Genomic DNA, 27,957 nt, shown 5'->3' on the forward strand with positions numbered 1-27,957 from the left:
TTATTCTGTCTTTTTATACATTTTCAAATCTGCTTTTGAGTAATCTTTGCACAATACCCCAATGCTACAACCATGTAAGCATTCCGACCTCTAAAATGGTGGTCCTAATCCCATTGCCAATGTTTTGTCTCAGTTTTCCACTCGAATTAAGCAATGGTGGTTTGCACTTGAATCGTTTCCAGGACAAACACATTCTTAATTCTTCTCCGTAACTTATCAGTAAAAGAGGGGAAACATTAGAAAACAGTCATAGTTCACTAAACAGAACTGACACTGGTGTGCGGATGGCCAACACTCATTGAAATCAAGATTGAAAAAGGATGTTTGGAAAAAGTACAATCATTCAAGCCAACTCAGTAATTAAACTGGATTATATAATGCCTAACACAGGGTAAGTAAGATACTGGTAACTTTATTTAAGGTGGTCAACTAGCGATGCATAACATCTCAACTTCATTCAGTGAGATTTCACTGAGACCCTCAGAGTGACAGCAGTCAATTGTGGTCTCTTTCCATGGCTGTTATGTTTCCATGTCTGCTGAAACCACACATAAAACTGAATTCAATGATAGAAAAGGAGGTGGAGGTGTGTGTGTTCCTGGGTCCCTTCTGTCACCAATTATTAGTAGCTACATCTATTTACGTATTTCTTTTCTGTTTCTTTTTTTCCCTCCTGTGTCTTTGCTGGCCACTGGTATTGGAGGGGGTTGCATGGTGATTCCAAGTGCACCTGTTTGGGCTCCTCAGATATTCCTCAATTTCCTTTGTTGTTTCAGCTGAGTCTCTTCTTCATTTTAAACTCTAAACTATCCACAAAGTTTAACAGGACCCTGAGCTTTTCCTCTTCCTTACTCTTGCTTTTCCTGCCGCACTGTTGTCTCCATTCCCATCTCTCCTCCCTCTCTCTCTCCCTCTCCTCCCTCCCTTCCTCCTTCCCTCTCTCTCTCTCTCTCCCTCCACCCCTCCCACTCAGGCTCCCAGCCTGGTCTCCCCCTCTCTTGCACATCTCCTTTACGGACTGAGCTCTTTGCCTGTTGAGCTCAGGGAACTTTTTCTCTCTCTCTCTGCCTGACTGACTAGCCAGGTCCAGCATGGCTCCTGTGAAAGGCACCTTCCTGTGTCTGGGTCTGCTGGTGCTCAGCCTGGGCTGGACACAAGCCCTCAGGCTGGACGGTGCTGGAGACTCCACTCAGACAGATGCAGAGGACAAAGAGCTTGTGAGGAGCCAGAGAGACTCACCCCAGGACGAAGAGGACAGGGAAGCAGCACTGGCGAAGGATGAGCCCAGTGCTACAGGACTACAAAGAGTACTTGGACTGGTCAAGCCAGTGGCTAAGAGGTCTTCAGAAGCTGTGCTGACAGGTAAAGCTGCTGCTTTTGTGGTATTGGCCCTAAACAATTAAAATATGGACTCAGTATAGTCATGCTTTCTGAATAATGTACATGTGAATATCTAAAATACCTTTCTTCTTATCTGTCTGACATATGGTAAAATAAGTGAGATAAATGGCAGACCTGATAAGGTACATTCATCACCATCTGACTCAAGGTGTTTTGTACAAGACAGATCAGAAAAAAGATAAGAGGCAGGAGAGAGTTGAGCTAAACCAGAACTTTCCTCAGTGACATGCTGAAACCTTTCAGACCACACTTTGGTGGAATAACACACACACACACACACACACACACACACCCACACACACACACACACACACACACAAACACACACACACACACACACACACACACACACACACACGTGTCTAACATTCAACACCACCCAACACATCTGCAGTAGGATACGAGCCAAGATAACAGAAAATTCATCATGTATGCACTGCAAGCACAGTCTTGCGAAAGAAGAACTAAATGAATAACGGACAGGTAGTGCTGGTTCAACTGTGCATCAGATTTTTTTTTATATGCATTATGCATGTTAAAATGGTGAGTCAGGTTTGGGCACATAAGGTGCTACAGATCAGAACAAGGTTCTTCCTCAGACAAAAACCGATGACTCATCAAAATCAACAAAACTCAGTGTTGTGACATCACCCACACTGAAAAGTATGTGTCCATCGGAAATGGAGATGGAAACTTTTTTTTTTCCCCTCCTCTTTCCATGGCCTTGATAGTTGAGGTTATATGACTAAGGTTTTTGGTGTCCATTCGTTTGGAGCGACATTTTCCTCGCAAACCACCTTACTGTAGCATCACTGTCTGGACACTGCTGTGCGACTGCCAGCATTTGCAAATGAGGGAAACAGAAGGGTATGATGTAGCTGACACAACCTATCCTAACCCAGTTAATCTCAAGTGACCATATACTACCTCCACCCTCAAAAAATAATGGCTACAGTTGTTTCTCTGAAAGATCTTCACTTTGGCCCCCATATGTCCTGAGGATAGATTAAAAATGGTCCAAATATGGATACAGGAAATTTAAGTACATAATGCGAGTACCGCTTTGAATTACAGTTATGTAACTGTGAAGGTGTAATCTCATATGGAACGACTTAGATAGACTGCAGACATGGAGTGTGTGCATTAGAAGTTTGTGTGCTTTTAGAGAAATCTCATCTGTATAAGACTCAGTGGAAATGTTTTGAGAAAAGAATCTTGTCTCCTACTATTAGCAGAGCTGGTGATTGATCCAGCTTGACATTATGGCATGATCGGTGTTGAATTGTATTCACTCGTTTCTCATTGTCGAAAAACAAGGGTCTATTCTCCCAGACGTTTTCATGCCAAAATGAACAACATTCACACATTGGTCTTGTCATATCTCATTCTGAAATATCAACCCTAGATGAAAAATGTCATGTAATGGCCATAGACTCCTATTTATATAAGCTAAGTTTGACAGAATAACAGCCTTAAACTGCCCAGGGATATTAAAGGATTTTGGTGTACAGTGGGCTATGCCCGGACCAGTTCAATGAAAGATGAATTTATAATGAAAGTTATGGAAATAATTAGCTTTTGACCCGCTACAGTGAGCTGATCCCAAAGAGTCAGAGTGAGTCATATCTCTCAGCAGGATGTGTTTCTGTTTGTGGTTAAGTAAAGAGAGAAAGAGAGGGAGAGAAAGAGAGAGAGAGAGAGAGAGAGACAGAAAGAGACAGAGAGAAAGAGAGAGTCAGACTGAGTTTGCAGACTGAGATAGATAAGCAGAGAGGGAAAGACATGAGGAGTGGTAACATCTTTAGCTGTGGGGTTTCAGTTGGAGGGGGAAGATGGACAGACATACAAAAAGGCTACCAGGTGGTGGTTCAGCTGTGGCAGCATTTGTGCGTGTGTGTGTGTGTGTGTGTGTGTGTGTGTGTGTATGTGTGTGTGAGTGTGAGTGTGAGTGTGAGTGTGTGTGTGTGTGTGTCTGTGTGTGTGTGTGTGTGAGAGAGAGAGAGAGAGAGAGAGAGAGAGAGAGAGAGAGAGAGAGAGAGAGAGAGAGAGAGAGAGACTACTCTTGGCTCTTTGTCCCCCTTCTACACCTGTCCAGACATTAACCTTGCTCACGCTGAGTCCACACACCATACAACCACTGCCTGCAAGAATCACAAACCCAGCCGATCAAGGAAAACACAAAAGCAGAGTCTGTTCTTTTACAGTGCTTGAACTAACTAAAGCAGACATGTATGCACCTCAACTCTCAACATTTACTGTTCAACACCCGCACTGTTTAACTGTATGTGTGTGTTTTGTGTGTGTGCCTTTCCAGTTTGTGGGAACACACACACACACACACACACACACTTGAATCACAAGCGAAAGTCAACTACCGTCAGAGCTGTCTCAGTCCAGCATTTGTGTTTGACAAATGATGTCATTTGGAACATAGATTTCTGCTGAAAGTCTGGATTGTTCTCCTCAGAACTACCCAGGCTACTCCTGGGAGACAAACGCAGGATAAGCTTTAAATACTGAAGCATCTGTATCAACATAGGATGACCTTCAGGGTGCCAATGCACATGCTTCTAAAGCAGCACTGCTAAAGTGGTCAGATCCAGGCATAACTTTAGTATAACAGTAGTAGTTCAAGGTTGTTCAAGGCTTTGACAGCAGAAAGGGTGATGGCACACATCGTGACCTTGGCAGAGTTACAGTTGCCTGTTTATGGAGTGTGTAACCAGGGGATTTCTTTCCATAGAAGGCCTGCAGCTCACAAAAACACACAGTGGATGGATAGTTAGCAAAATTGGCTATTGAGGTTAGCCAATAGAACCAGTGATCCACGTGTTGGAAACTTTGACAGATTTATCTGAGTGTTCGCCAGCTGTCTCAGTAAACATAGCTGTGTTCCCTCTCCATCGTCAGTCCAAACATTCAGGAAGGAAACGACGAAAGCCACAGACAGTTGAGCTAGTCTGAGAAGTTGCCTGGCCTCTTTAAGGAACTTATACTATTAAATAAAGTGAGGTATTTCTTCTACTAATATCATTGTTTTAGGTTCAGTATTACTGGTTATGATGGTAATGGATTTAGTTTTCCAGGACACATCTTTACTGAGTTATTCTTTTTTGGTGATAGTAGCAAAACACTGAGATTTGTTTACAACAAACTTGCAATCAAAGTTAGAGACACCTAATTAACTCACCAAATGTCACTGGCCCATTGACATTTGCTTCCAGCTTAAAGCCACAAAGTCCTTTGTGGAATTTCTGGTGGCTTTGTCACTAAAGACAATGGCCCTCATTCTCGAACATTTTCTGAAGTTTCTTCTGAAATGTTTCTTACGGGCTTCGGAAAAACAACGTAAGCAAAAGACATCCGCCAAATTCATGCACGCTTGAAAATGTGGTCCTACGCAGCAGAAGTTTTCTGGGCTGTGCTCCCCCGGAAGAGTTTTCTTAAATTGAAAGCGCGTTCTCGTGCTCCTGAATTTGCATACATACACGCCCTGCCAGCTCCTTATAAGGGCACGCAACCGTAGTGACGTGTGCAGTCGGAATCGACCGAATCTACACGAAAGCAACTCGTAAACGAGTCATGTCAAAGCGGAAAGCGATCACCCTCGAGTAAACGCAGATCTAACTTCAACTATATATGTCTATGACTTGAACGGTGCAGAGATGGACTGTTGCAGGATGTAGATGTGTCCATTCTATTCCACTATAGCTATATCAACGTAATTGAGTTTAGTGCTTATTTATTTATTCACTTACATTTGCAGTGTTCGTGTACATTACATTTAGTCATTTAGCAGACACTTTTGTCCAAAGCGACGTACAAGGGATAGAACAGTCAAGCTACGAGCAATAGAGACCTAGTGTAACAATAAATACTACTTTACATAAGAAATAGAAAAACGAAATAGGAAATAAAAACGAAGTGCAGGAATGTAACTGCTATAAGTGCAAGTTAAGCACTAGTCGAAGTGCCAGTTAGGAAGGGAGGTGCTCTCTGAAGAGTTGGGTCTTCAAAAGCTTCTTAAAGGTAGAGAGGGACGCGCCTGCTCTGGTAGTGCTAGGCAGTTCGTTCCACCAACGTGGAACTACTTGAAAATTCTGGATTGCCGTACTTGCACAGACGGCAGTGCCAAACGACGCTCACTAGACGAGCGCAGCATTCCGGTGTAGTGCTTTTATTTATTTTATGACATCACAGTGCCTCGTAGAATCATGACTATAGGCCTACATGTGAAACGTAATTGTTAATGATACTTTAATCCGAGGATCTGTAGAGTTGATGTGAACGCAATCACCAACGATTTCTCACAAATTCATTAACACGGAGAGTTTTCTTAAATGCGATTCCCCAAAAAACCACAAGATGGCCCACGGGGCCATCTTGTGGTTTTTTAAGGAATCGCATTTGAGAAAACTCTGGCCGAGTTACGACTGCTATTTCGAGTTCGGAAAGTCTTCTGAAGTTCAGAGCAAATCCCAGATGAGAAAACTTTCATGAATGCCAAATGTTGTCCTAAATCCAATTCCTCTTAAATTCCTCTTAAATTCCTCTTAAATTCTTCTTAACTGCGTTCGAGAATGAGGCCCAATGTTTTTGTTCTACATTTTTTGTTTCATTCATTTGCATTGAATGAAACAAACAATGTTGACATGAACTAGACACCAACTTTGCAGTCCACTTTGTCCACTGCAAGTTGATCCCATTCAGCTAAGAATCAGTTCCGATGGTACGCAGTTGTGACATACAGTAAATATGTTCATCCCTGACTGTGATTTAATATTGTTGGGAACGTTATCTGGCTACCCTTCCCCACTCATACAAAGACTAGTGATTCAAGAGCCTATCCCCTCCAAACAACTCTGTTGATTAAAAGTTCTAAGAGGAGCCAGGGACATACTGCCTCTATCACTCCCACTGCCATCTGTTCCTGAGTCCTGAGTTGCAGAATAGGGTCCACATTAGTCTCCCAAGAGGAGTAGTATCCGCATTTTGGGCAACATTGCATCCTGAAAAGAATGTCTGCAATGTTACACAGTTCAGCAGGTGTCACATGTCAGACAAGGTCTTTAATCCTGAGATGAGCTCAAATTGCCATGTCTTCCGCTCCCCATCTCTGTCTCTCTCTCTGATCCCTCTCGTGAAGCCCCGAGGACCAAGAGAGCCCCAAAGGAGGGCAGGGAAAAGAGGCAGAAGGAGAAGGGACCGAAGCCCACCAAGAAACCCAAAGGGGACAAGGGACCCAAGCCCAGCAAGAAGCCCAAAGGGGAGAAGAAGAAAGGAGAGAAGGGAGGGAAGAAGAAGAACAAGAAGCAGAAGGGCCTCACCACTACCCTACCGCCCACTACCCTACCGCCCACTACACCAGAGCCCACCACCTCCGAGCCCATAGTGTACGACGATGAGGAGGACCTTTTCCCAGACTCATACTGGGACCAAGGTTGGGGCTTATTTCATTTCCAGACAGATTCAAAGTGCGCTCATTTCACACAGATTAAAACAAATGAAATGTAGTTTGGGCACACTATAGTTTGGTATCTTTAGTATGGCACTTTTGTCAGCAGACTGTATGTTGTTACTGTATCATGATGATAATTGTAAAATAGAGAACATTTTTACCAGTGCTATCCCTACCATAAGTAAATCATATCCGAACCACGAGAAAACATTTGGGACGAAAATGTGATCTAAGTTCCTCTATTTCTATAGAATATTCTGACCTGACAACTACAGACAGCAGCGTAGAACCACCCACAGAGCCCCCTACGGAACCTCCAACAGAACCTCCGGTAGATGCCTACACTGAGCCCATCTACACCATCGAGGCTGACACAGAGGAGTATTCCTACCCGGACCCTGGTAAGACACCTCCCACAGCAGCGCATGGTGGAGTGCTGGGCTATGAGTTTCTGAATAACCTTCATTCTGGAAATGTGCGTGTCCTGTGTCAGCACCCAGCAGCCACATTAATGTAGGACACCTAAATCATTCTGGTTGGGGTGGTGTGGTATTTTTTAAGACGGCAGAAACCATGGAAGTATGGGCTTGCCTCAGATGGAGGCCCACAGTGCTGCACTTTATTTGTCTGGAATGAGTTATGTGTTTTTTTTTTCTTCTCTTTTTTGGTGGGGTATTTTAGTGAAGTTAAATGCTTTAGAGTAGGGTTTTGTATTTGATGTTTTCTTTCCTTCTTTCTTTCTTTTTTTCTCTCTCCCATGCTTGTTGTTTTCTCTCTTGTAGAGATCGATGACTACTGGAGGCAGCCGGATGAGCAGACAGACACAGACACAGACAGGCCAACCGAGGAGCGGGTAGATCCAGAGCCAACCACCCCCCCAGTGTTTGACATCTTGGACAAGGAGGAGGACTACTGGGATGCAACATGCAAGTGCCACTCAACTTGAATCCCTTTCATGAACTGGTATTGTGTGTTGTGTGAAGCTTTAAGTTCAAAGTATTATGACATGTTACAGTAATTATGGAGTTCACACAACACAATTGCATTTTCCTCCTTATCCTTATGTCCATGAGACTGATCCTGTCTGACCTGTAAAGAGCTCCCATATCAATTGCCACTGTCTTGAACACCAACGCTATGGAGCCGCTATGGTGCCTCTCCAACACCCCCCTTTCTTTTTATTCGTTCCAACAGTTGAGGTTCCTGAGAACTTACCCTTTCCAGATGGGAAGGAGGTGAGTCCAACTGCTGACTGGAACTACGACATAGGTGGGTGACAAAGTGCTCTAGCCTTTTGTAAAATGATTCATTGTTGGATGTTAGTGTTGACAACGGCGCACATACACAGAGTGGACACACACATACACACACTCACCCGCACACTTTGTAAACATTATTACTCCAGCATTTTTTTCACAAGTTTGTTTTGAGCGTCTGCGACAACGTTTCGTCAACGTGGGAGTTTAAATTCTTGTAAATGTACATTATAGTCTTAACCAGCCTAATAAAAGTATGGTTACATTGACCATTAGCACACGTCTCCCCAAACAAAAGAGAAAAAAAGTATGGAGCCGTCTCAGTTGTGGTTTTTCCTGAGGGAGCACAGACAGAAGCAGTTACTCCCTCAAAGCTTCTGTAAATACAGAAACCCGACGTCTGCAAATCTCTGCAGCCTCTGTGTCGCGGCAGTCTTAACCAAGTAGGTTTCATTTGAGGGGGGGAGGGAATAAGGCACTCCCAAACTAGACTTGATCTAAAGGGTAGCAGCTGTGTTGATTCTGTGTTAATCTTTAAAGTGTGGCAGCTGTGTTGATGTTGGTCTTTGTCTGCAGAGGAGCCTACCTCGTCACCTTACGAGACGCCGTGGTACGACTATGACGACGGTATGTATCATGAACACCTGTGAAATTATGTTTTACTCTGTGATAGCCATGCAGTGGTGAAAGGTCAGTGTGTGTGTGTGTACCCGACTGAGCTTGCTGGGTGTGTACAGGGGGTGGGGTGCTCCAACTTCAACTTCAAGTAGTTGTTCTTAAGAGGTAGTAAAAAAGTTACAATCCAAAATTGCAAGATGAAAGCAAGAGAATTGAAAGACAATGAAAGAAAGAAAGAAAGAAAGAAAGAAAGAAAGAAAAACTGAGAATGAAGCTGCCAGTGTCCCCTGCACACCACAGGGGCCAAACAGACCATCCAACCACAGATCATGTGACCTCAAACTCTATGACATGGATGAGTGTCCCGCTCACAGTTCTAGACATGATACAAACCCAGCAGCTGTGTTTCTTAGAAGTATTACCCTCAGTGTCATGAATTTGGCTACATACAGACACGCAAACACAACACAGATGACCTGACTGTCGGGAAGTTGTGTGAAACCTTTTTTTTTTTTTTTTCAAAGATGGAAACAACGAACGGCCTCCTGAAATCGGGCCAGATTTTTTACATTTAGAGAGATAGCCAGCCAACCAAACAAGCACAGACAGTCTGATTAATGCAAGGGAGTCAGGGAAGTTTGTCAGGATTTGTCACAGGCATGTCAAGTGTCCAGGCATGCACACACTGCATATGGTCTATTACCAACATTGCACAGATGTGAAGTAAGTTGGAAAAAACCAATAGGTGTCTATTATGTATTCTGAAATCCATATGACATTCCGGTAAAAAATGTCTTTGGCAAAGAAAGCATTTTAATCTATGCACAAGATAAATATAAGACCAGCAGTGTAGCCGTTCGGATATTGGCCCCTTAGCTTATGTACACAATCCAGTGTGACTATCAATCTTTGCAGTGGGTGTTTGGCTTCTGGGGGCTGTACTTTTGCAACCTTAAGTTGACACTCGCACTTAGTTTGAGAGTGTTGACCTTGTTTCTGAAGCTATTCTTGTGGTCGTTTTGTTTTCTGCAGACAGGAAGCTGGCAGAAAGGAAGGAGAAAGAAAGAAAGGAGAAGGAGGAGAAAGGTAAAGTTGTTTTTCATTCTCTACGGGGACATGATCAATAATTCATCCCTTTGTTTAGATATGTCAAAACAACTACTCTGCTGTAGAGGTCTTTTGTGATTGGTTGGTTGTTGTCACCATGGGGATGAAAGAGTGGCACACCTTCGATTAGTCCCCTGCAAAGGTTTTTTCTGTTACTAGACTATGTAGAACCAAATCATTCTTCAAACTCCTTCAAGGCCACCTCCCTGAAAACCTACTCTGATTTGCTGTATAGAGCAACTCATTAAGTTCTGAAATAAATAAGAAACAACATATTTTACCATTTTTTTCAAAATGGGTGGAACTTAATAGGAGGAGTTTTAAAGAGAACATGGCTATGCTGTCATTTAAAAAAAAAACTTATACTCCAGTGTGAAATGGGAACCTTTGATTTCTCTTTACCCATCCAGTGTACTTCCAGCCCAAAGCTATTTGAAAATGGAAACTCAGCTGTTGATGCTGACTTGGATATTTGCTCAAAGTGTCTCCATTTGTCATGTCTCAACCCATATACATGACTGAATGTACTTGGCATCAACATCAGCAAAGTGAATGCATTCTTGAATCCAAGGAAAGTTCTGTACTTGATCTGAACCACCATTAGTCTTGGCTGTGTTTTGGGTGGTGTAAATCTGTTTTGTTTTGTTTCTTTGGTTATTTGAGGAAACAAAATATCTGCACAAGTTGACTCCCGAATTCCTCAAAATTGGGATTAGCAATTTCCCAATGACTGTGATGATGATTGGGAGTAGTGAGTGATGAAGATGAAGAAGTAGACGATGGCTCTCACATGACCCTGAAGGAGAAAAGATAGACAACAAGAGTGGAGGACTATGGGAGTGAAAATGAAGGGAGTTTTACATGAGGGGGTTGGAATGTTCAGTTATCTAGAGTCCTGTAAGCTTGTGGGCAGTGGATCACTCACATAACACCGTGGTGTGTGTGTATCTTTCTTGACCCAAAACTGTGAACGTGAGCCATATATCAGTTTTATCAGGCTCTCTTTTTCAGAACATTACTCTTGTGCTTGGCCAATAATTGTCCCAATGTGTACTTGTGTGTGATAAAATCCTCCTTGCTATTGAGAACTATGCACCACTGGGAGTATTTAGTGGGCCGTGGTCTGTCTCACATTTTGTAAAGTGCAAATCAACATTAGGTCATGCTAGTCATGAATACAGCAGAATCATCTGGAGGCGTTTGCTATTTGAGCTGGGTCTAGCTCAGGGATGCTTGGGGGCCCCTTTGAAGAGGTTGGTTGATTTGGCGTCTATTCCATGTTTTTCGTAAACACTTCAGCCCTGGCTTTGAATCGGCAAACAGGAACAAAAACAGGCTCCGCAAACATAATATCGGTTTATATTCAAATGAAATATTGTTGTTTATTTTGGATAGTTTCGTATGAAAGAGACTGGAGGACAGAAGGGCATAGAACTAGAACAGCAGTTAGGCACCTTGAAAGAGAGCCAATTGTGATGCTGTGATTTGAATGAGAACCACTAATACATGCACCAGAACAGCCCGCTGTACTGTTTAAACTCACATGGACATCCATGTTTACAAACAACAAGGATGCTCTTTCACACAACAATGTGGACTCTGGACATAGTATAGGCTGTAGTCTGAGTGGACAAATGGGCACTCAGTGTGTCTCATGCACCTAAGGGGAAGCACATTCACAGCATTCCTTTCCGGGGTGGTCCTCATTATCTCTGAACATCTCATTGGCAGAGAGACAGAGGAAACTGGAAGAGGAGAGAGAGAAGAGGCTGAAGACGCCACGCATTTACAAAGATCCCAAAAGTGAGTATAACAATCAGTTGTGCTTTGTCTTACTATGTACTTAAAGAAGACACAATGCTGTGCGTCTCTCCTGTCCCAAGCCACCCTAGCATATTGGCCGTGCAAAGACTTTCTATCCTGTGCCCCATGACTCCAAGAGAACCATTTCACAATTTGTTTTGTATTGGTTGGAGAGGGATGTCTTTGCCAAAGCTTTGTCCCCGTAACACAGCTGGTCCCTCTCAATGGAAATTTCCAAACAACAGAGAGGAGTTCACTTGTTTTCCTCAGACAGATGCTTGGAATTAGTAATGTTTTTAAGTAAGTCAAAAACATTTAAGTCACGGACTAAATACTCATGATGACTTGCCATTAAATTAACAGTAAATCCCAGACCGGCTGAACCCTAATATGTAAGTCTGTTTACAGAGCGACTGGTGAAATATTTTGAATATTTTGAGGTATTTTAAAATCCCCGTTGATATTAAACTCAAGAGCCTGAAGGGGCAGAAGTCCTCTAAATCACAGAAGAACCTTTCTATGCCTTTGTCTTCCAAAGAATTCAGTGTTATGTCAATATTACACTACATATTTCCTTTACTTGCATTCCGCTGTAGAGTGTCTGAAAATAACCCCTGCATTTGCAGGCTGACTGCAGATGCCAAGTGTTCTATGTGCAACATATAACAGTGTTTTCACAACTTCTTGAATATATTCTAAATAGGCAAAAGAGTATTGCAGTATCTATATATAAATGCAAGTCTGTCATCAGTATGGATTCTTCATATAGTAATGCTGTCTGTCATCAGTATGGATTCTTCATATGGTAATGCTGTCAGCATCAGCAACATTTCTGATTCATAATCTTTTCATGTGTTTTGCCAGATTGCCCTCCACTTGGTATGGAGTCTCACCGCATCGGTACTGACCAGCTGCTGGCATCATCCATGTCGCAGTATCGCAATGGAGTGCACAGGTCACGACTCAACATGCAGGTAGACACACACATGCATGCACATCACACGCAAATTTTAAAATGTTATTTTATTTGGAAAATATTGCAAATGCAAAAACAGACCTGTAGAGTTCACATATAATCTGTAAATGTACAGTATGTGAACAACATGCTGATATCAGATTTCTGTTTTAGTAGGACATACCATCTGTTATTACCAACATACTTGAGTTGGTCACAACATTTTTCACAGAAGTTTTATCTTCTGATCTGAGACTAATGAGTTTGCTTGGGGCTTCCTGTTGTTGTTTGTTCAGGCCTCTGGCAATGATGACGATCTGAATGGTGGAGCGTGGTGCGCTAACTCTGAGGAGAAACAGCACTGGATTGAGCTGGACGCTCGCGCCATGACCGAGTTCACAGGGGTCATCACCCAGGGCCGAGACGACCCCTTAGAGTGAGCAGACTTATCTTGACACTTCATAACTGCTTTTACAACTCGCTTGTCTCTGCTGCACGCACACACACACACACACACACACCCGCACCCGCACACACACACACACACACACACACACACACACACACACACATTTGTCTTAGGAATGTAGCCCATTTTTATGAGAAACATTTAGTAGGCCTGTCATGTGTTTTCACACTGTAGCGCATCACGCACACTGACGTGCTTGTCATGGACATTTCACACATGCTTGATATCAGATGCAAATGAAGTGTGTGAAGTGTTGTGTGACTTAAAAGTCTGGGAACATGATTCCATTCTTACAGCATTCACTTTTTTTGACACACATAGATCAAAGACCAATATATTCTCCAACATACCTGTTTTGTTGGAGAAATTGTTGGATAACCTTTATGCCACCTTTCTGTTACAGTAATGACTTTGTGACCTCATACTACGTCGCCTTCAGTAATGACAGTCGGGAATGGATGATACTAAATGACGGCTACTCTGAATGGGTGGGTTGCCAGGTTTAAAAGATATCCCATGTAATTTACAATAAAAAAAAAATATATAGGTAAAAACCCTTAAGATCTTTCTTTCTCTCTTCAGCTTTTCTTTGCCAACTCGGATAAGCAGACTCCAGTGATGTCACAGTTTGTGGAGCCAATGGTTGCTCGCTACATCAGGGTCATGCCTCAGAGCTGGAACGGCAGCCTCTGCATGAGGTTGGAGTTTATGGGCTGCCCACTACCAGGTAGAATGCTGACCTTTGAAGTTTTCGCATAGAGGGTCAGCCAGAGGTTGACCAAATTATTTAGGGTCCAATTGCAAAGATTAGGATAGGGACTAAATTGGGTGCCAGCCAATAGTTGTTCAGTTACACCTATTAATTGCTTTAAACTTTATTTGAAATGTGTTTGATGTTTCATTATATCGTTGACCTAAATGTGTACACACAGATCTATTTTGTGCATTTATTGGGGCCTAAAACTTCTGGGGACATTATATGGTGTACCTAATGGTAAATCCACATCTGGTAGCATGCTAGATTAAATGGATTCCAGGCTAGTTACACTAGCTACAGGTTACACTGATATATACTTTGAAAGCAATATGTGGTATTTTGGTACATAAAATCTCTGCTATTTTGATAACTGTGTTTTTCTCTCTTGTATCCCAATGCACAGACCCCGGCAACACATACCACAGTCAGAATGAAGTGACCCCCAGAGACGACCTTGATTACACCCACCATAGCTACCAGGACATGGAGAAGGTGTGTGCATATGGTGGAGGGTACCAACAAAATTGTACGGTTTAGTGGTTCACGTAGGTTGCTTTCAGTGGTTCATATAGTTGCCTTTCCAGTTTCAGTTGCTTTTCAGTGGTTCATATAGGTTGCCTTCTCTGTAGGAACCATCAGTTCACAAATCCTGTTGGTGGATTTTTGTCTTCGCTTTGTACAGTATTTCACTGGATGAATTTTAATGTTTAAACGTCATTGGCTCAGTTCATGACCTCTCTGAATTTTTGCAGCTGATGAAATCCATCACAGATGAATGTCCCAACATCACCAGATTATACAGCCTAGGCAAGAGCTCTAAAGGGCTAGAGATCTATGCCATGGAGATTACAGACAACCCTGGCATGCATGAGACTGGTGGGTAAAAGGAGTAGCTTGGAGACTTACTAGCATTGCTATTAGTTTGCCCAACAACTACTGCATAAACATCCAAAGCAAACAGCATCTTTATGTAGTCTTTATCTTGTATGGGTTGCTATACCACAATCTCAACTTTGTGTAACACCACCACACCAGAAATACTATTTGAATGGAACACAAAACTTTTGCAAGGAAACAAAAGAATTTGGGAAATAGCCTTTTAGGAGGACCTTACATTTTAGATTCCATCAACACAGTTTCAACTCTTTCCACTGATGTATTGCACACAGCAGCTGTGATCCATGGTGTTCATGATCTGTGTGTTCTGTGACTTACTCACACACCGCAGGTGAGCCGGAGTTCCGCTACACAGCGGGTCTCCATGGTAACGAGGCGCTGGGGCGGGAGCTGCTTCTCATGCTGATGCAGTATCTCTGTAAGGAGTACAAGGATGGAAATCCTAGAGTGCGCCGCCAGGTGGATGGGATCCGCATTCACCTCGTTCCCTCACTCAACCCAGACGGCCACGTAAAGGCCTTTGAAAAGGTAAGCACACTCCTGACTTTTCCATCAAGTCCCTTATAACGGCCAAGTATTCCTAATAATGCCTTGAAGAACTAATAAGACATTTTTAACATAGTACACTGCTCTATCTTTCATCTTCACGCTTTAAATGCTTAAACATGGTACAGATCCATCATTTCCTATTAGGTGAAACCAGTGTTTGAGCTACCATTTTGTGGAAAGCACTTTCAAATAACAAACATCACAATGTTCCTAAGAAACTTTGGATCGTGAAAAATCAAAAAAAAAACATAAGGTTATCAAACAACTCACACCAAGATCAAGCCAAGTGCCATTATTAATGTGTTGTGCTTTGATTCCTCTTATGCTGCATTCCTCTGGCGATAGGGATCTGAGCTGGGCAGTTGGCAGCTGGGGCACTGGACTGAGGAGGGCCACGACATCTTCCAGAGCTTCCCTGACCTCAACACCATCCTTTGGGATGCAGAGGACAAGGGACTGGTGCCCAAACTGATGCCAAATCACCACGTGCCCATTCCTGAGGGCTTCCTGGGAGATAATGGAATGGTTAGAAAATAGCTGAGAAAATGACAAATGAAGGGCATATATGTGAAATGAAAACTACCTGTGGAAGATGTTTGGTCTGACTAAAGGAGTGACAACTCCTGGTTTTGGTTTCATTTGGAATGCATGTAGCATTATATACAGGTCTTTGAGTGTTTCCCACGTGTATCGATTTCCACCAAATTTAGTTTTTCTACTTTTTTCTTTCAGATTGGTTCAGAAACCAGAGCCATAATTTCCTGGATGGAGGACCACCCCTTTGTGCTGGGGGCCAACCTGCAGGGGGGCGAGAGGCTGGTGGCGTACCCATTTGACATGCACCGCCTGACCAAAGAGGGAGAGGAGCGCAACAAGAGGACCCGGCGAGTGGTCCGCCGAAAGAGGCAGTACGAGGATGAGGTGGACAGACGTTGGGAACACATCGGCTACCACGAGCAACCTGACGACTACCGCCAGGGATCCTACGGCTACCGTCAAGAAGAGAGAGGCTACCGTCAAGAAGAGAGAGGCTACCGTCACGAGGAGAGAGGCTATGACCATGAGGAGAGAGGCTATCACCATGAGGAGAGAGGCTATCACCACGAGGAGAACCACGGCTACAACCCCGAGAGCTATGGCTACCACCATGAGGGCTACGGGTACCGTCAGGAGAGCGAGCCCGAGGGCTACCCGGAGGGTTATCACGAGAGGGGGCACGGAGGGGAGGGCGAGGGCGAGGGCGAGGGCGAGAGGTATGGAGGAGGAGAGGCCGAGGCAGAGGACGAGATCCGGACCATCGAGGACCAGTCGCTCTTCCGCTGGCTCTCCGTCTCCTATGCCTCAACCCACCGTGGCATGACACAGACCTTTAATGGTGGTTGCCATGGTGAGGACCCCACGGGAGGGCTGGGCATCGTGAACCGCGCCAAATGGAAGCCTGTAACAGGAAGTGAGTAATGCACCAATAGGACAATAGCGCTTTAAAATCACATTAGATATTCAGCCTTACATTTTTCCCCAGGAAACAACTGGGTGAATTCAGCAAACCACTGACTTCCTTTGAATGGACACTATTCAGTTACTGGATAAAGGCTGCCCTCTAGTGGCCAGTTCCATTTCATCTTGACGCCAGACAGTAATGAGTGTGATGCCTGCCAGTGATTTTTTTTCTAGCAAAAAAAAAAGAGAAAATAATCATACATATTTTTCTTCTTTAGGCATGAATGACTTCAGCTACCTTCACACCAACTGCTTTGAGCTGTCCATCTTCCTGGGCTGTGACAAATTCCCCCATCAGAGCGAGCTGCGCCCTGAGTGGGAGAACAACAAAGAGGCACTCTAACCTTCATGGACCAGGTGAGACTCCAGTACAGAATGGGACATATGGCGGGAAATGTGTTAATAAAATTGATTTTGTGCACTATATTTTAAGTATTTGTAGATAATTCATTTGTAATAAAGGTGTATAAGTGGATTTTTTTTAGAACTGGAGGCAGGCCATATATGAAAAAGAATAATAAGGAAAGGGAACGTGAAGCATGTAGGGACGAGTGTCACTTCTAAACATTAATCTCTTTTAGGTGCACCGTGGAATTAGGGGTGTGGTGAAGGACAAGGAGGGGAACCCCATACCAAATGCCACTGTGTCTGTAGAAGGTGTAAACCATGACATGAGGACAGGTGAGTTAAGTGCCTCTTATCTGACTAGAGGCTGCACAGATCTATGTTACCAATGATGTACCACTTTTGACCAATGATGAAACCGATTCCAACTCATTTAAAAAGTCAGTGTTGGACATGCCACGCTGCTTGTAATGGCTTCATGAAGAGTTGACTGACTGACGAGCAGGCCACTGAGCCGATAGTTCCACAAGTGACTACTCTTACTATTTTTCTCTTCCCCATCCCCTCTCCCCTGTATGCGTACGCTCATTTCTGTTCTCCTTCTGGTTTTTCCCTTCTCTTTTCCTCCCCCAGCGGAGTCCGGGGATTTTTGGCGCATGCTGAATCCGGGAGAATACCGCGTCACCGTGCGAGCAGAGGGCTACGCCCCCCTCGTCAAGATGTGCGTGGTGGGCTTCGACCCCGGTGCAACCCTATGCAACTTTGACCTCAGCAAGTCAAACTGGGACCGCATCAAGCAGATAATGGCCTTACATGGCAACAAGCCCATTCGTGTCCTAGGCCATGGAAACCGATACGGTAACGGAAAAGGATACGGCAGCAGCAGACAGACCGTGACAGAAGTGGGCTCGGAGAACAATCCAGCAGTGTCTGGCAGTATCAGAGCCAACCGTTTACGCCGGTTAAAACGGCTGCGCTACCTTCGCCAGCAGAGGCTTCGGGGCCTAATGTCGACCATCAACCCAACCACAACCACCACCACCACCACCACCACCACTACCACAACCACACAGCCTCCTACAACTGCCTGGGACTACTCCTGGCTCGAGGACAACACTCAACCCACTGATTATAACCTGGGGGTGGACTACAACTACAATGTTGACTATTAAAAAACTGGGACGCTTCCATGGAATTAAATAACCCAAAGTTCAGATTTAGGACCAGGGTCACATCTCCTAAATTGGTACCCCAGTTATTATCAAAAGGGGTATAACAGGCACCATCTTGTCCTCTGTTAGCATTTAGGTGCATTTCAAAATAACATCTATAAAGCTGTCTTGTTACAACTATTCTTTCTGTTCATCTCTTCAGAGGACAGACTAGGTCTAGTGTTCCTCTATCACCTGTCAGTTTGTCTTCAGTCTTTGTCCACTCTAGCACCATAGGTAGACACATGGAGATTGAGACTTGTATTGTAAGACATCCAACACAATAGCACCCCACTGACACATCTCACACACCTACGTTTCAATTTGCATCACACAAGGCACATATCGTAAGATTGAAGATAGGGTTATCTCATCCCTAGAAAGCTATGTGAATCTGTCCTGTTTTTGTTACATTGACTATTTGGTTGACAACTGTAGAGAAACGGTTTCATTGTCTGAAGCTTTTGGAGATACAAACTCCAAACCCAGGAACACAGAGATGGAATGGGGAATGTTTGCAATGTTGGGCTTGTCAAAAAAGTCGCTTAATGACTTTAAAAAAAAAAAAAAAAAAAAAACATTTTTTGTAATGACAAGGTAGAGTGTGTAATATAAAGAAATGTAAGACAGAAATGCAAGGAGCACAAAGAGATGTCAAAGACTTTGTCATTTCGTTACAAAAAATGTTTTTATTTACATTATACACTTCTCACCCTCAGAGGCAACTGCTCCAGATCCCACTGAGGGGTTGCACTGAACAATTCAGAAAGATCCTCAATGTCTAGCTGAGGTCAAGGACTTTATTTTCCAGCTAATAAAGGCTTGTTTACATAGTGCTATCGTCTTCTGTCATGTCACTGTAAGCTAAATGCAATAATAATCCATCCAAACCCACAAAGATCTACAGCTGATCCATTTCAAGGTCTCAAATGATCTGTCATCATGAACACGGCCCATTCTTTAATAAAATGCTAGTTTTGTTTTGCGACAGGTGGTAGTTGACCACTGTAACAGAACACCAATTCACACAAAGTGATTGAAATGCTTCACATGGGGAGATTTCTATACTGAAATCATTGCTCACATGGGAGGAAAAAAGAGAAAAAAACAAATCAGAAGGTGACTACAACATAGCAGGGAAATTCCATAGCCAGTATAATTGCAACAGTCGCTTGCGACTAGTCCACTCGTCAAAATACACAGACTGAGCCAAAGAATTAGCCATCCAACGAAACCTGATTTTTCATATCCTTCCTTTCAAGGTGTAATGACAAGAGACACGTTATGCCTTGGTATTGTAAAGTATAAGTTGAGATCCTTTTAACCAATCATAGACTCAAATCCTTGCGATGGACAATAAATACAACTGCAGTGCTTCAGTGGCTGATATTCATTTCAGATTCTTCATCCTCATCAGTGAAAGAGGAAAAGCTGATTGGCTCACACTGTAGGGTGCGCAGGTTGACAAGGCAGGCTGTCTGTGTGCTGCTGAATTCTGGGATGGCCAACAAGAGGACTTCCTGCCCCTCAGGTCCTACAGAGAGAAAGAAAAAAAGAAAGAGAGGGAAAGATGGTTTTAAATCAAAATTCACAAATAACCAAATCTTTACAAACAAATAACAAAGCAATACCTAAAACATACAGTACCCTGAGTTACAAGGGAATGTCTGGTTCATAAAGCCAGACACAACAAACAGTGAACTGCACAAGAGGGCAAACCTAACATGAGCTAAATGAGCCCCTTGGTTGTTCCACTAAGGATGTGTGTCTATGCCCAAATGGTGAACTGGAGACCTGCACCTACCTGTGATGAGCTTGGACTCGTAACTGGGAGCACTTCCAGTGAAGTAAACATGAGGGCACTCCTCCAGGATGAAGGGATCACTCTGATAGAACGGATAACAGCCTGTGGACAGTGGAAGGGGAGAGCGATGGATGAAGAGGACTGAGCAGGAAACGGCATTAGCCTGTTGTAGATACTTGCATGGTTCTTCCACACCAAGAGTGATTCTGCCACACTAACTGCAGTTAAAGCTAATTAAGATAATTGCTCTACAATTTATAAAATATGATCATTGGCAGGTTTCCAAACACCTTTGCAGCATACAAGCCTCATTAAGAGGTCATACAATTTGAAGATTATTGAAAATTCTTCTGTTATAATAACTGAAACACTACTAGGCTTTGTGGAAACGTAATACAACAACATGAAGATCTGAGTAGATGCATATGTACATATGTATGTGTCTGTGTCTGTGTGTGTCTGTGTCTGTGTCTGTGTGTGTGTGTTCTTACCAAGTGTATCAGGAGCAGTGGGGGCTAGGTGACGCAGACGAAGTGTGGTTTCCAGGATCTCCAGGTGGTTGTCCATGCTGCTGTACTTCGCGATGTCACTCACGTTCTGACCAGAGGAGCCCAGGAACCTGCGGAGTCGGCCGAGGGGGGGGGATTTCATTAACATTCCAAACGTTATCAGTTTCAGACTGGTAATGGAATTGTGAGCCACTTCTATTCAAAGCTGGATGAGACTGTGTTATGTACAAGACTGTCGTAAAAAACAACAACACTGAAAGCAAACCGGAGCAGCTGGCTGATTCTGGCTTCAACCACTGAGATTTTCACAGAGATGCCACGGGCTCAATTCCAAATGAGCCCTCACACCATTACTAACTTATCACATCTACATTCACAACACTCGAGGTTGCCTTGAATGAGAAGAAAACATGTGGGGGGTTTCCAGCATTGAAAGCAGGCACTGGCAGCACTCACCGCACGCCATCCACACAGGCCTGATAGGGGTTGCTGACCAGCTGCAGGGTTGGGTAGGGAGTGGAGAGGGGGAACATGCAGCGGTGCAGAGGCTGCTGTGGCAACGTGTAGTTAGTGGGGTCATACTGGCCTGGCATGACATCGACAGGTACGGAGGCCTTAAGAGGACAGAAATAATGGACACGTACATCAATAACCAAAACCAGTTCAAAAGAATAAACAGAGTAGAGGAAAATATAAAATCATATGCACCTTCAATGTTACGTTGCTATGGTAAGTCAACAAGCATTTCTATTTTATTATTCATTTCAACCTTGTGAAACCTTAATAATTAGGCTGTTCGTTCTCCATCCAGCATAATAAGACATGTTCTTGCAGGGCAGATCAGCCGTGCACTTAGTTTTTCTTTCTTACCACCAGCTGAACCAACAGCTCATCGAACAGTCTGATGGCGTCCACACTGCCTGCCTGTGTCTTCTTAGTCAGGTACTTGGCCTAGGAAAAGAGAACAAGTAAACGAAAGAAGATTATGTTTCAGGGACATGTAGGCCAATGTACAGGCTAATGTATCCTCTGTTTACATCACAAAACTGACCGTACCAAAGGGGACACTGTTGCAGTGGGACTATACATCATAAAACTGTGTTGTATTGTTAATAAAATTCACATCAATAGACCATGCGCCAATAAAACAGCATACTGTGTCCATTACTCTCACCCACGTTAACTTTGGGCCATTTGAAACTGGAAAATTGTGACACATCACATCAATCTGTCATGAATCACTTCACTCAGGAGTGCAAGGAACCGTTCCTGCAGATACTTTACTTGGCTTATTAGCCAGCCAGCTAGCTCACTAGCATGGAGAGATATTTGAGTTAGTCCACATCGTCAAGTGACACTAAGCCTAAACAAGCTAAATTGGGTTATAACAGTTATAACGAGTTTGGTTTTTATTAAGAACAGCGACGGGAGACAAAAATGCGTCTTCAGGTGCTAGTGAACAAAGCCATGAAGCCAGCCAAGCTGATCTGACCTCTGATTTAAAAGAAAAACTGTAATTTAAGGGTACACAACTATCAGGGGGGTTTATGGGAAATGTTCTCCCTTGTAAGGGATGGTTCATGATTTTTGAATATTCGAATATATAAAAAAAATATTTTCCCTTGTTTTTAAATTGGATTAAACAACAGTTTTTAAATCATTAAACAAAAGAAGAAGAAGAAGGGGTATGGTTACTACCCGTCAGATAGAAGTGTGTGGGGCAGTGGGATTGGGGGAGGTGTCAAATAGTAGTCGAATAGTTCCCAGTGATTATCAAATAGTAGTTTTGCTTGAAATGCCTCTCCCCTAGTCTTCAGTCATGTGTCACATCAAACTATACCCCCAGTGCGCCTTGCTGTCGCCACTCCACTAGCCTCACCTTGGTGCTGGAGTCCTTATCCTGAGTACTTTGGCTCAGCAGGTTCCCAGCCAGCAGAACCCTGGAGATGGATGCCGCTCCACTCTGCTCTCCCTCGTCACCCAAGTGTCCCGTTACCATGTCAACCAGCAGCTGTAGACCTAGCATGCTGTCTGCACCGGTACCACCAAGCCCAAGACCAGAAGCAAGCAAAACAAACCTGTCAGGGCCAAGAGAACCGAGGACGATGATCAGGAGGTGTTTATATATACACACTTATACTTATGTATACATTAATATTTTATATACAACACATTTTCAAAACTACACTTTATAAAGGTCATCTGAAAAGAACATTATTGCCAGTATAGTGATTTGCAAAGGCACTCACCTATCTGACTCTGGGGTCTTTCTGGGTGTCTGGGCAGGCATATCTGCTGTGCAGAAGTCCTCAACAGTAAACTTCCCATCGTTCTTCTCTGCACCGATGATGGCAATCACACTCCCTTTAGAAAAACAGCAGGAGCAATACCCAAAATAATGGACACAGCGCAAAACGGTTTAACAAAAATCACCGGTCTCACTCAGGTAAGACAATAACTCCAGTTACATACATGGCAACCCTACCTGTGACAAACTTAGCAACATCAATGTTTCCCTCTAGTTTGATTCGCTGCAGCTCGTCCTCCAGGATGAGTTCGTCTGACTGGCTGATATATCTGGTACGAGGTGGCTGGGGTAAGAGGTTGTGCTAACAGGAGAAAAGAGGGGATTTAGGACCCTCACAAGCATGGCACATCAAGTGCTCTTCCATGAGGCTGAACTTCTATTGGTTGACACTAAACTAGAGGGGTTTTCATGCTCAGTGGAAGACAAGTGTAGGTGGGTTAATTTTCCCATCACCATTCAACCAACAACCAGGATATGATTCCAGTCAAGATTGAGTCATCTTACGTTGAAAACTTGGTAGGTGATTGGTAGGTGACTAATGACTGCTGTAGGTCAGGGTTTTCAGTACAGGTTCCAAGCTCTGAGCACACCTGGTTGTAATCAGTATCATGACAATGCTTCTGGTTAGTTAAATCAGCTAAGCAAGGACACCACTGATCAGTTCAGTCAGGTAAACACAATAGGGAAAGATGGAAAGCAGATCGTGCTGGGGTGGGGGTGGATTCCCATGGAATCCCATTACAGGGGGAAAAGGTGATAAGAGAGTGATACATTCTCACCTCCTCACTGATTTCCTTCAGGATGGACGGCTGAAGTTCCATGTGTTTAAAGATGGTGCCCACAATCACACAGTTTTCACCCATCTGCAGGTCGCATAACTTCCGCAAGAGCACAGACTGTCCTGCAGAAACACATGGCTCTGGTTCAATTCTGCCGCACAGTGCCCCACAAGTTTGCATCTTCTAAATAAGCAGAAACCACAGCATTGAGGAAAGAGCCAAATGTCAAACAAAGCAACACTGGTTGGCCTTTGGCTTTGTATGAGGAGAGAAGAGGAGTCTTTTCACAACACCTGCAGTAACAGGTACAGTGGATGTTATATTTACTACCCAGCAGAGTATCAAAACTACATTTCTACTCTTCCAACAGGATGCCCACAATGACAATGCCAGCGATGGCACTGTAAGGGCGTAGAGATAATAGGCAACAGGAAACATTGACAGTTATCACCTATAAATAACAGCTTGACAGCGATATAAGTCTCTTACCCCACTTTTGCTTGGCTCTCTTGACAAGGATGTCTCTCATCTGCATGAGACGAGTGGCGTATATGTGCGCGTACTGTCGACTGAAGCTGCGCTCACCCAGTCGGAAGCGCTCCGAGCAGCCCTCGTATGGCAGCTGCTCCCGCTGAAACACGGGCTGCTCCGAACCGGGCGGCTGGAGCAGTGTAGGCTCTTTATGCTCAATTATGTCGGAGAACATGGCAATACCTGCGGGTACGTTACATCGCAATGTGAACTTTAAATACACAGATTAAGAAGTTTGCCAATACCTATGATGACAGCTAGCAGCCCTAACGACACTCACGTTAGGCAAAATCTGTTAAACTGAATGGCCAAAGTGCACCATTGCATTCATGTTAAGTTTCCTTCATTATAAACTACTCCAGTAACGTTAAAGCATTTGCATTACTGTGCAGCTAGCTAAGGTTAGCGAATGTGTTTACTTTCATTTTATACAAGCTGTTTGGACAAAGGACCCAGTCTGAAGCCCCGATAGCTAATAAATATACCAATTCAATAAAGCTAGTTGGTAGTCATTTTGTTGACATCTACGCTACCTGACTGGAATCATTTGACTTAGGTTGTTAGCTGCTTACCATTAGCTAACCTAGCTAGCTAACACGTCCAATGTGAATCACAGTTCGTCTATATGCCATACTGGCTGCCTGGACTACTTATTCACCGCATAATGAAAATGTGCACTCTTACCTCGGCTATTTTGGATGACTGTTATTGAACCTGGAATATGTAACTTTACATAAAATGAGATTCCAAGACAATTTCGCAGTATCCTACATGCAATGTTTCTGCAACATTGATATCTCCCGCGAAATACTTCACCTTTGAACTTCGTCGTCATAGGACAGATACGAGCGCCATACTGTTGAGGTCAAATTGGTTTGTACTAAATGCCCAGCAAAGAAAATAATGTGAATGCGTTTTACATTTCGGTAAAAACTTGATTTATTTTACATTTCCTGTAACATAATTTGTGATTACTTGCAATTCATTTCCCAATTACTTTTTAAGTATGCGACCTGAACTTTGTTTGGTTGACCTAGCCTATCTTATTTGTAGGCCTAAGCTGTATTTTGTGAGTGGTTTGAGATGATAAGTAATGTCATTGTTCTTCAAAAACAGTCTACCTGTTCAATTTAGTAAGAAAAATTTAGTAAGTAAGTTAATTTACCCAGGTTTGTCACTAAACCACGTACCTGGAATACCCCCCCCCCCCCCTGGAATTAAATTAAAGCCTTTGCAGAGCTGCCAACTTTTCAAAAAACCTTGGAGTGAGATTCTGTCGGGGGTGACCAAAATTTTGCTGCGCACGCAGCCACACACGTTGGTGGCTCAAATATCAGGGAATTGGAATTAATTTGCTAAATATCACATTAGTTTGAAAAGGAACGAACGCGTCTCGACCCAAAATCAGATTTTTTGGGGGGCGTGAGAAATTGGATGTGTGGCATGAGTGCGTGTGAAAACATGCAAAAGCGTGTGTCACACGGCGAAACCGTGTGAGTTGGCAGCTCTGCCTAGCTAAGCTTATACGGGTGCCTCTGTTTACAGCCTACATGTTCAGGCCACAAGTTTGAGTCAGCCAGTGAAGGGAAATCAAAACATCAGTCACCTTGAAAGTGTTTGTTTCTGAGGTAGTGTTGTGGATTTTTACACTAATCAGAAAAGCAAACACTGGAAAGAAAAGAGGATAACCTTTTGTCATCTACAGTATTTTTAGTAAATCATGTTAGTTTGTTGGTATACCTTTAGTCACAGTTACGTTTTAATTAATTAAAATAAATTGATTGCCAGTAGAAAGTAATATCATTTCTGTAAAATGAGAAAAGTACGAGAACCCATGCTATATATTTCACAGGCATCTTCAAATGTACAGATGTGCTACTTCAACTGTATCTGCCATCTTAATATAGTATGGACTGCCTTACTACATTCATAAGATGTTTTCAAACATTAATGTCAAACTCAAGTGCTTTTGATAATTTAGCTGCTCCAAAACATGAAAATCTCCAAAACATTCTAACTTTAACAATATGCTGTCACTACCTTCTTCAATTATATATTTTTTTTTCTTGAAGAGCGATGACACCCAGTGCAAGCCATATCTCTCAGGAAGGGGCAGTACTGAATCTGTCAGTCTTGACCTCTGAAGGGGATGTAATCCAAATACTGATTGCCGAGGACCGTGAATGTGCAGAGCTCTTACACTTCCGCTTGTCTGAAACATTCCCTGTATTTTACGCTTCCTGAAATAACCAACCAGTGGCCTGCAGAGAGTTCAGACTTGAAGGTAAGTCATCCTATGGTAGGATTTTGAAAAGGGATGTTTAAGATAGCATATTATTACGGATTTGGTTCTAAAAGATTTGATGATGAAAACAAGAGCTACCATGCAAACACCATGGCAATTGATCACCCTCAGTGTAGTCCTGTTGTCACAGTAACACTAAAGTGGTTTTAGCTTTTAGCTGTTACTTGGACGACAAATCTATTTTCAGCCAAAGGGCACATCCCTAAGACACTCAGGATGGTTGAATGTATCACTTTGTGAGCTTTGGGTAGCTATAATATTCTTCCTGGTTTGAGAGGACATCCATTCAATAACATTTATCAAAAACATATACTTAATGTACTATATACTATATTTAATGTAGGCTGCTAAATGCCATTTGAGAGACATGGACAGCTGTTTTTTTTTCTTTTTGTTCAGATTCATTGTCCAAGTAATAGATTAGGCTTAACAATTCTCTGAACCTTTGGATCTCTCACCAAACAGATCTCCAAATCAGTCATCAGACCATCGCATGACAAGATAGCTCTGGAAATACATTTTACACATACGATGCTGTCCCATTACCTTCACATGGCCAAATACTGTTTCCTGCTTGCCATCCTTATCCTCCTTGGCCTGACTGTCATGATCCTCCTGCTCTTCTGGAGCTATCAGTGCCTGTTTGTCACACACATCTGTCAGGGCCAGGAGGACAGCTCAGTGTTCCCAGTGTTTGACTTCTTCAAGGGCAGTGCAACAGCAGATGGAATGAGTTGATGGACATGGAGTGTAATCAGCCATTCCTTTGCTTCAGGGCTTTGGATATCATGCCATTTTATTTTGAGGCATTAATGGGGTGGTACTTAGCCAGTTAAATTCCCTCTGGACTGATTAAAGTGTGTTTCTTTTCTTAACTGTGGAAGTAAATTTACAAATTGTAGAGAATATCTACTCATTCTTCTTCTATCTCATGTATCTCTTGAAAACATACACAAGAGCAATTGCAAATAAAACGATCTGTATCATTGAATGTCTGGGTTCTTGATCAGATGTCTTAATGTAATTAACAGCAAGAAAAGCACTGTCTTCCTTTGACACTTATGTAAGCTTTTCACCGATGTTTAAGGCATTCACCTTACTTCATCCACACTAATGATTTCCAAGTCCTCTTTAAAACCTTTTAACTGGTATGTCATCTACTATTCTTGTGCAACAACAAATTGTACGTTTTTAGTTTGGAACATATGGGAATGTACCATAGCTGATTGTACAGAATAAGATTTTAGGATGTGATAGGCAGATTGTTATGAATTGCTCTTTGTCTTCATAATTTTTTGTGCGTGTTTACTCTGTAATGTCTCTGTCTGCTGGTGTTGGTGCCCATATATGTTGACGGGTCTTTCTTAGTAGAGTTTTATCAATAGGACAAAAAAG

General features: G+C 43.1%; 2 protein-coding genes and 1 long non-coding RNA gene across 3 annotated transcripts; 2 read left to right on the plus strand and 1 right to left on the minus strand.

The window, feature by feature from the left end:
* Positions 1 to 979: 979 nt before the first annotated feature.
* aebp1b (AE binding protein 1b) lies at positions 980 to 19,162 on the plus strand. Its single transcript, XM_012815947.3, is given in 21 exon segments — positions 980 to 1,362; positions 6,548 to 6,841; positions 7,111 to 7,260; positions 7,642 to 7,785; positions 8,054 to 8,128; positions 8,692 to 8,742; positions 9,766 to 9,819; positions 11,572 to 11,643; positions 12,508 to 12,617; positions 12,895 to 13,034; positions 13,471 to 13,555; positions 13,650 to 13,794; positions 14,228 to 14,316; positions 14,577 to 14,700; positions 15,053 to 15,249; positions 15,616 to 15,795; positions 16,003 to 16,720; positions 16,989 to 17,105; positions 17,108 to 17,127; positions 17,352 to 17,451; positions 17,749 to 19,162. Coding segments are annotated over 21 exon segments (3,675 nt in total). The 5' UTR covers positions 980 to 1,091; the 3' UTR covers positions 18,288 to 19,162.
* On the minus strand, positions 18,996 to 25,104 carry pold2 (polymerase (DNA directed), delta 2, regulatory subunit). Its single transcript, XM_012815948.3, has 11 exons — positions 24,942 to 25,104; positions 24,216 to 24,440; positions 23,727 to 23,848; positions 23,125 to 23,248; positions 22,889 to 23,003; positions 22,519 to 22,717; positions 21,510 to 21,590; positions 21,096 to 21,253; positions 20,622 to 20,749; positions 20,131 to 20,232; positions 18,996 to 19,860 (listed from the first exon to the last, which is right to left on the minus strand). Exons 1-11 carry the CDS (start codon positions 25,090 to 25,092, stop codon positions 19,703 to 19,705), a joined length of 1,563 nt encoding a protein of 520 aa, XP_012671402.2. The 5' UTR covers positions 25,093 to 25,104; the 3' UTR covers positions 18,996 to 19,702.
* LOC116221073 lies at positions 25,079 to 27,553 on the plus strand. The gene is made up of 3 exons (XR_004164001.2): positions 25,079 to 25,183; positions 26,330 to 26,541; positions 27,028 to 27,553. It is a non-coding gene; the product is annotated as an uncharacterized LOC116221073 (long non-coding RNA).
* Positions 27,554 to 27,957: the final 404 nt, after the last annotated feature.

Source organism: Clupea harengus, chromosome 7, assembly GCF_900700415.2.
Source record: "Clupea harengus chromosome 7, Ch_v2.0.2, whole genome shotgun sequence".
Taxonomy (NCBI): domain Eukaryota; kingdom Metazoa; phylum Chordata; class Actinopteri; order Clupeiformes; family Clupeidae; genus Clupea; species Clupea harengus.

What these genes read in the sequence shown, in the direction of transcription:
- pold2 (XM_012815948.3), bottom strand. Translation starts at nt 25,092, where the DNA reads ATGACGACGAAGTTCAAAGGTGAAGTATTTCGCGGGAGATATCAATGT. An exon ending in TGTTGCTAAGTTTGTCACAG is followed by an intron (nt 23,004 to 23,124) that starts GTAGGGTTGCCA and finishes GTTTTTCTAAAG; the next exon opens with GGAGTGTGATTGCCATCATC. An exon ending in CACTGCTCCTGATACACTTG is followed by an intron (nt 20,233 to 20,621) that starts GTAAGAACACAC and finishes CACTGTCCACAG; the next exon opens with GCTGTTATCCGTTCTATCAG.